The sequence below is a fragment of the Pipra filicauda genome, unplaced genomic scaffold (genome assembly GCF_003945595.2).
Source record: "Pipra filicauda isolate LSUMZ 115617 unplaced genomic scaffold, ASM394559v2 scaffold133_size2016399_pilon, whole genome shotgun sequence".
NCBI classification, from domain to species: Eukaryota; Metazoa; Chordata; class Aves; order Passeriformes; family Pipridae; genus Pipra; species Pipra filicauda.
The window spans coordinates 1,659,915-1,668,934 of record NW_024103807.1 but is presented as its reverse complement, the minus strand read 5'-3'; the positions used below and the strand labels follow the sequence as shown (position 1 = coordinate 1,668,934).

The 9,020-nt window shown below is 38.6% G+C and overlaps 1 protein-coding gene across 8 annotated transcripts in view; it reads right to left on the bottom strand.

Annotated features, from left to right (window-relative positions):
* Positions 1-9,020, bottom strand: part of CKAP5 (cytoskeleton associated protein 5) — a 76,052-nt gene that overhangs the window by 21,521 nt on the left and 45,511 nt on the right. For 3 of the 8 annotated variants that reach the window (XM_027719480.2, XM_039378293.1, XM_027719481.2), the window contains exons 37-45: positions 8,838-9,017; positions 8,203-8,390; positions 7,712-7,787; positions 6,757-6,945; positions 6,516-6,650; positions 5,905-5,988; positions 5,652-5,811; positions 3,788-3,942; positions 220-2,608 (exon numbers count right to left, since the gene is read on the bottom strand). In XM_027719480.2, the coding sequence (XP_027575281.2) occupies positions 2,354-2,608; positions 3,788-3,942; positions 5,652-5,811; positions 5,905-5,988; positions 6,516-6,650; positions 6,757-6,945; positions 7,712-7,787; positions 8,203-8,390; positions 8,838-9,017 (1,422 nt within the window). In that variant the 3' untranslated portion in view covers positions 220-2,353. Of the gene's footprint in view, positions 1-219; positions 2,609-3,787; positions 3,943-5,651; positions 5,812-5,904; positions 5,989-6,515; positions 6,651-6,756; positions 6,946-7,711; positions 7,788-8,202; positions 8,391-8,837; positions 9,018-9,020 lie in introns of those variants that run through there. The other 5 variants (XM_027719483.2, XM_039378294.1, XM_039378296.1 and 2 more) reach the window with 3 other exon arrangements.

Below are 9,020 nucleotides of genomic sequence, written 5' to 3'. Positions count from 1 at the left end.
AAATCTCAAGAGCTCATGTTCCACAACTGTTTAAAGTCATTGATAACGACAGGCACAAGACACTGAAAATGTTTAGCCCTTCTAATGTTTAAAGGCTCACCCTTTCACTACTTCCTAATTATCTGTAACAAATTGCATATCTAAGAGGGGAACCAGGACCACAGAGTTTCTGGAATGAGTCACTGTTCATATTGACTTGTTACAAACAATACAGAGGAATAATTTTTAAAAGTCAGTTTAATGTTATTTAAATATTGTCTGGGCTAAAGATTAGGCTTTATTAATTTGTGTGCACAAGTTTTAGTTCAGAACTCCCAGGATATTGAGTCCAACCAAACACTACAGAGACACAGGGCAAAAACTCATTCAGAAAAAGAAACTATATCTTCTGCTACTCAATTTTCCTGTATTTCACTTCCAATTCAGCTTCAAACTTAAAATAGTTTTTACAGGTTCGCAGGCATCGCTGTTTTAACATCCTGAGCTAATTAACAAACAGTTCTTCAGAATGTCTGCTGGATATGGTAAAGGAACATATGGATTAATTTAAATGTCACTAAGTTTCAGAGAGCAGCTAGTAATTGAGAGGTAGTGGCAGTAACTAGTGCCAGCCAACACAAACTGTTCAAAAACTGCCCCAGGTAAAGTGCACAAAACTCAGCACTTACCAATAAGGGCCAACCTCCACTTGTAACAGAGCTCTGTTCCACAAGAAAGTGCATGCCCATTTCAGGTTATGAGAGGGGACTGAGACTACTAAATCAAGGTGGTGGAGCAAGGAATGGCATCATATCAATTAACACAGGATGGAGAACGCTCGCAAGTCACCTGCTATTGCAGTGTGCAAACTCATCATAAGCACCAAGCAGCAATACATCAATTGCAACCCCAGCCTAGGGGTCCTGTGAAAGTTTTCAGACATTTGCAGAAGCTCTGGCATAGATCTGTTGTACAAGTACTAATTTAAAGCCACATTTTTACTGTAATCAGGCAAGGCAGTTTCAGTAATGGCCTAATGCAGAGACTGCTGGTGCACAGAGCAAACAACAAAAGCAGCAGTTACATGGAACAGATTAAAATATAGAGCAGAAGTGTGCTATTTTAAGCCTGCCTGTCCAACTCTTCAATAACTCTGTTCTAGCTACAGAACAGATGTGCAATGTATGCTTCACAACCAGTTCTCACATGGAAGTGCAGTAGTAAGGTCAAAACACATCACCTCCCTAGAAATAAAAGGGCTAGAAAGGATACACAGTGTGCCTGTCTTCATCTTCATATCTGTAGCTTCTGAAAAAGGCTAATTACTCTTAAAAAAAAAAAGTGGCTACAGCTTTTTCAGACTAGCCCTACTAGGTGTCTTAGTTACACAAACTAGTAGAGTTTGCTGACATCAGATGTTTAAGAGCAAAAAGAATGTAGTGGTGAGGTCTACCTGCAAGAGGAAGACTGCTTAACCAAATGAGTTCAGGATAAATGAGCCCACTGACTGTACATCACTGCTAGTCTATTCCATACCAACAGCAGCAGGCTCCCTCAAAGAAAGCTCCCTCAGCTGGGTCTACGCTTAATCTGGCTAAAAAGGCATCACAAGGACTAGATAATTTAAAATAAGCATTTCAGCAAACTAAATATTCTCAAGTTACAGAAACATACTCCAAAACATAAAAAAGGAACTATATAAAAATGCACTACTGCTCTTAGAAGAGTGCAAAGTCTCAGGACTGCACCCACAGACTATATATTTCCACTCATCTTCCTTATAATGTATCCAAATCCCAAGGTTCATGTCAAGAATAGCTTAGTTCAGTTTCTAGATGCCCAGTCACTAACATTCAGGAATATAGAGTGACCTATAACCAGCAGTTGCTGCTGTTCCTACAGAGGCTGGTATAGTTAATGCAAACTTTATTTACAAAAGACACTTAAATTAGTTACTTCATGCCATGTGTCCATACAGAATCAACAGTTCAAGGATTACATGGAGAAGAATTCACAAAATTAAAAGTGAAATCACTAAAGATCTTCTAAGAGTTAAGAACTAGGAAAAAATCTTAAAGACAATTTTACAAATAAAAACCCCAAGTTATGAGAAACTAGTGTGAGCAGGATGGTTGTTTACAGGTCTGTACACTAAAACTAATACACAGACAGCCTTCTATTGTCAAAGAGATGCTCACTGAGAAGCAGAGTATGTACAAATACTTGTGCCACAATGACTCAACCCCCCAAAATCCACTGTATTATACATAAACCAGTTTGTATACATTAGGCCTAAACGAGGCCATTTAACTATGAAGACTTCTAGTTTAGTAAACTAAAGCTGAAGACAGCCCCAAGCAACAGCATTGCTTCTCTATTTGCGACTGCTTTTTATTCTCTCCAATCTTTTTTTCAAGTCATCAATATTGGCTGCTGCAGAAGAGGGTGAAGCCAGAGTAGTTCCAATGCCAGAGGAATGAGTCTGATTGCAGTCCAGGTCCAGATGTTGGTACTGCTCCCGGGACTCACGGAGCTGGGAGAGCTTACTGTGAAGCATATCTGTAGAGGATGCAACTGTAGGGAGTGTAGGTTTAGAGAGCAGAGACGTCAGAGGGGGTCTGTCTTCCTGCTATGAGGGGGGAAAGTGAAGTGTTAAGACATATAGTGGTAAATGCTATATAAGTACAGATCATAATCAATGGATTCTCATCTTCACAGGAAACAGTGAAAACAGAGGAAACGGAAGGACCACTACAACACAAGTGAATCTGGAGCAATAAAGTCAGAATGGTGCAAAGCTAACTAAAATACTCAATTCTTATCATCTGAGTAGTTAATATTTAACTTCATGTCAGTAGGGACACAAAGGACCTACAGTCTTTAAAGATCAAAAAATTCACTGCAGACCAGTGTTTTACTGGGACAGACTGCCAGTCTTAAACAGCCTGAATTCTAACACAAGTGCAAAGTCCATGCCTATGTGCAGTATCAACAGGCAATGAGTTTTCTGGAGGAATGAGAAGAGGAAACTTGAATTAATTGGCAAGATAGACCCTGCCAAAGACTTAAAATGTCTATAACTGTTCTTTTACCGATTGATATTTCCATCAGAGTTATTCACCTTGTTACTATCATCTAGGAAATAATTCCCCTCCTCAGAGCTGTGAGCTGATATGCAAGCTAAAACAGTGATGTACCTTGATAACTATTCCTAGAGTGAACATTACTTCTCATCTGGCCCAGTGCAAATTTCAGTAACTGGCACTAGGTTCCTAGCACATAAATCACTGCACTGTAAGAGATTTCGGTCCACAGGTTTCCAACACCAAGCTCATTCCGCACTTCTGTTCCTCACTATTCATACACTCCAAATATATACAACTTCAAATTAATTCAGCTCTTATGGTTGTTTCACAGCAGAAAGATCTAGAATTTCCACATAATTCAACTCAGAGGTCAATATATGTTAGTTTTTAGAGAACAGTAGTTATTTGAACCTTTCTGAGACTCAACTACCCAGCAAGTGAAGATACCAAACTACAGGGCTGTAGAAACAACCTGCATGCACACCAGTACTGCAGACAGAGTGGACTGAAACTTAAGCCTACTTGGCCAAGTAACGCGTTTAAAGCCATTTATACTAGGCACAGCGACAAGCATTGAGTAACTAGGACATGCACTATAATGAAAGATCATAAATTCTGATTAGAATCTGACTTTGGCAGAGAAATCAATTTGAATTCTTTAAAAAAAAAGTACAAATCAAGTTCCTTTCCTGGAGATTTACAAGAGTTGTCAAGTACAATACCTTTGCGTTGTCAAGGCCACAACGCTGCCTGAGGATTTTTAGTCTTTCCAAATAAACTGAAGGCCCCACTTCCTCCCCATTTGTGTTTCCTATAGAGGAAGATACAGTGTGGGTAGACACAGGAACACATGTTCCTTCCATCTGAGAAGAAATTCCTAGAGGATGAGGGGAAGGAAGGAAGAAAAGTTAAAACCAATTAAAAACATCAAAAAAGAGTAAGCCTCTTGGTCAGTTCCTTGAAACAAGATGCAATGAATGAAGAACTAACCAATCTATAAACTACCAAGCTATTTGCATTTGCTAGTATAGATGTATCAGCACTTCCAATTCCTTGCAAGAGTGACAACTGAAAACCAAGAAAAGAAATGGAGAAATTTAAGAAGTGGCTGCAGAGCAGCTCCAGAAGTGCTGAGGTCGACAGTTGAAGACAACAGTGGGGAGAGAGGAAGCTGCTGATATGGATCAGCAGTAAGTAACCACAACATCTGACAGAATGAACTCAGCAATTGGCAGGATGGGAAATATTTGAAGTCCTCTGTCTTTTTCTACTTTAGTATCACTTTTGGGTTTACCACTGATCCTAACTCCTCTTTACTTCATTTGTGTAACTTAAAGCTTTTTCTTCCAGTTCAGTCTCAAAGAGCTATTTCTGGAAGGCACATAGCAAGGTTTTTAAAGCTTCCCTACCAGAAGACTAGAAAAGGAATTCACATGATGAAAAAAGCTTTTCCATTATGAAATGAATTGCAAATTCTAAGACAGCACAGACAAGGGTTTGTTTTCACTAATTTACTGCAAGGACATTTAAACTAGATAAAGGAGAATTAAGGTTAAGCATTTATACTTTTAATACACTTACTTATATTTTACTCTAAATAAAGCACTGTTGCAATATGGAACAATATCCTTTATTATAACAAAATTATAGTTAGGGAGGGAAAAAAAGACAATTGTGGAATGTAAATTTCATTTTGAAAACTGCTGTACTAATTTCTCAGTTGTACAGACTTTTAGGACGAAAAGGTAGAATTTTCTGTCCTACCTAGTTTAACACATTTAAGAGGTTCTGAAAGAATCTCATTATCTTCCTAAAGTAATCTACAATACAGGAATAGGAGAAGGAAAAATAGTAGAAAAAAGGACAAAGTCTGACAGGACACAATGAAATGTGAAAGAAATGAAAGTTAAAGGAAGTTTTGATAGACTGTGTATCAGTTTTTACTCTCAGCTAACGATTTGTCACATTCCCTCCCTAATATTGCAATAAATACTCATTTGTACTTATCTGCAATGAAAAGACTCACTAACAAACTGTTTTACAGTAATTTATCCAATTAAAAAGCTAGTTTATTGGAAAGGGATCATCATAAATTCTGCTAGAGGAACGGTTCAAGTTATTTAAAATAAGCTTTCCAATTCCATAGTAAATAATACTGTAAAAAGCCTCCTGCACCTTTTTGGTAAAAAGGTAAATGGAGAACCTGACTGCTGCTGCTGTTCATCATGGCTAGGCTTCACGAACGAAGATTTGGGGTTATAAACCAGCTATATACCTTGCAGAACCAATTTTTGATACCGGACACATGGAAACATAGGCTCATGTTCAACCCACACTACAGGATACATATTAGAACCACTTATTTACCAAGCCTTTCAGATGTTTTCTACATTTAGTGTGGTTATAACTTTTTTTGTAAACAAGAATGCATAATTCCTGCAAATGGTGCCTCATGAAGCAACACAAGCACCAGGCTTGCTTTGGAAATCCATAAACATCTACAAATATTAGTTTCTACCAGGAAACATGTAACTGATCTCTTATCTCTGCTTCTCATAAAGGAATCAGTTTTGCTATAACACGTACCTGTAGAAGGAGCAATGCGTCCTTTCCCCTCACGTTCTGTTTCTATCAATCGGAGGCCTCTTTCCACATAGCTCTGGAAGAACTGAGAGGAGTTTTTCAGGAAGGGTTCAATGTCTGCATCAGAATATTTCTTTTTATATTCATATAGCTCTGCTAGACCCTGGGAGGGAAGAGTTCCTAGGTATTACTACAAGTGCTGTATACACCATTCCAATGTATCATGCCCTCTGTCGTGCAGGAAGGGAGCACTCACCTCCTTGGTGTTCTCCTTTGAGCCAATCTTCTTAAATATTTCTGCCAAAATATCATTAACCTTGGCTTTTGAAGCCTTTTCCTCCTAAATAAATAAACAAAAGGAGACTTTTAAAACAAAGTGAATAAAACCAGATGGAAGTCAGACGAACCCACGCCACCCTCAGATCTGCTAGCTGGATATAGAACTTCCAAGATGAAGAAAATCTTCAAGTGATCAGGGTTCTACATAGCCACTGTTTACACAGAATGAGAGGAGGGATATCATCAAGCTGGAGGACTTCTTCTGAGAAGGTAGTGTTTACAACTTGGTTTGGGTATGGTTAACTTCTAGTAGATCAGATCCAGTATCAGGCAGCAATAAACCTATGCTGCTCACTTGAATGTTCTGGAGAGCACTTCATCCTGGGTTATGCACAGAATACTCACATAAACACACACAGCAAGTTCCCAAAACAGCCATAAATGAAAGGGAAATTAGAAGAGTATTTCCAACATTAGTTGCATGTCAGAAAGGCAATCACTACTGCACATTCCACAAACATAAAATTGAGCTTGTTTCTTAAATTGCCTTACATTCCTTTTCCCTACCAACACATTTTCTTTACTTACTATGCGAGAAGCTCCTTTTTCTGTATCCTTATCAGCTTTTCCACTCTGATCCATGGAGTGTTTCATTACTCTACAAAGGTGAGCTTCTAGCTCAGACTCATTTTTGTTGTCTATCATTGTTAAATGATCTAAGATCTAAAACAAGAAAAAAGGAGAATAAAAAAAAAAGAAAAATAAGGAAAAACTTTAGACACTGCATGAACATTCAATTTAAAAGCACATGACTAGTGATTGCTCTGACCTTGGGCCCTTTCAACTTGCACAGGGTGTGAAGCAGAGTCTTCAATGTCCTTATAGGAAAATCACTCTTACATTGCTTCAGCTTCTCTTTGGGAAAGACCTTCATGAAAATGTGGATATCCAGCAGAATCCGATCCAGATTTATGCTATTAATGGTTTCCGGAAGAAGACGCACCATTCTCCACAGACACTGGAACGAGAGGCCGACTTAAAGCAAGATAACTCAAGGAAAAAGCATTCAATTATGTAATGAGAGATTACACAACATTACCACTGAGTCACTTCACTCTACCATTTACAGGCACGCAGTGCCTGTCTGTTCAAGCTATATTTGCACTGGTACATACTTTCTCTTTGTAACTAGCTGTACAGTATCCAGATCTTTCTTTAGAGCTGATGCATAAATGCGGTGCTGACTTCTCTATCTACAGCAGGAGACTGAATGCTTTGTGTGAAGAAATTTTAGCAGATAATACATACATGCTATGTACACTGACTTTAGGTTTAACCTCATTAAGAATGCCTAAGTTGTCTTTAAATCATGCCAGTTACAAAAGGGTGTTGTATGATAAAAAAAAAAAACTCACTCATGCTTTAAATGCAAACATTTGCGCATTCACTCTATCATTAGAGATGACAAAATAGAAGTCAGCTCCAGTCTGGGACTGTTTGAATCCACAGTGCAGTGCTGTGCCCAAGCAAACGAGCTCAGCAGGTGACTTTACAGCTCGTATGGAGTTTGCATTAGTGTGCACAAGTTTCTGTAAACTATTAGCAGGTGTTAAGCTCCCTCCTGGCATACAAGAAGTCCTTATATGTGACATCTAATAAGGTTATAAGAGTTATAAGAAGTATTTCAAGTTATGGCCACTAATTTTTTTTTAACTGTATGTGTCATTTCAGCTAACATGATTCAGATAATCCAAGTAAATTCGAAATCTCTATTATAGGCTCACCTTCATGACAAGTTCTGAAAACTTAGGAGAGCTGGCTGTTGCTAGAAGACTGTCTTGGAGCAAAACAAGCAAAGCACTAAAAGGAATAAATTTACAGAGGTTAAACAGAAAACATTCTATACAAAAGAAAAAAAGATGCCAACTCACCCCAGAATACCACAGGGACTGAGGTTAGTCCAGCAGTTTACATCACGTTGTGTAACAGCTCTTTCCTTCTTTCTTTCTACTTACAAGAATTTAAGAGGCAGTCTGCTGAACTATAAAGCACATAGAAGCATACTAAGCTGGTTTGTTTAGCTTGCCTCCAGCTGTGCAGATTGTGCAGTCAAATTCTGATCACCATTGATGATGAGTGATAATTCTTGATCAGCTAACTGAATGATTCTACAGACATTTGTCTTTGCTTACAGAATGACTAACAAACTCAGCCATTCAAGGAACACACAAGAACAGGTAAAGAAAAGCAGTAATTGTGAGTTTTCATTATATACCTCAAGATGTTGGTCTGGTCAGACTTCTCCAGAACTTTCACTACCAAGAGGTTGACTGATCGGATGACCTGCTCCCCCTCCTCAAGGTCTTCAACCCGAGAATCCAGCATTAATGTAATAAGACCATGCATTAGGTCTTTAAGCACACCAGTGGAGGCCTCTCGAGCCAGACTCTCTATCTGAAATAGCTACAGATTGAAGACAGTATTAGTTTTCCCTGTACATGATCCTTTAATACAGGGAGTTCTCTAGACTACATTGTCTAACCATGACATCTCCCTGTTTCCCACAACATTAAACAGTCAAAACACAACTATGAAGAAAGTTATTTCTACTGAGTATCTCTGAAAATACTTAGGCCACCAACTCAGCACTCAAAAAGGAATATTAAAAACAGAGCTTAACAGAAGTATTACAGTGGTTGTATTCTGCAGAAGCAGAGACCTTCTTCCCCAGTTTCTCATTCCCCACTTCCTCTCAAAAGTTGCATTGATGAGCAGACAGTTAGCAACAAACCTTCATAAAAGAGACTCAGTAGTAATCTAACCTAGGTACAGGACAGACATTCCATTCTCCTGCAATTTCTGCACAGAAGTTATTTGCTCTTCACCTCCCATTTTACATCAAAGCCTTACCGTGATCATGCTCCCAATAATACAGCTGTAAAGTCTGACTATCTCATCTTTGTCCAGCTTCTCATCTGCCATGTGCGTGTTGTAGATCAGCCGAAGCTGCATAAAGGTAGCTATTAGGAATTGGTCAATGTGGCCAGACATAGCTTCTGCTTTGTCCTCCTGTTTGAGCACCTCATCAATCTA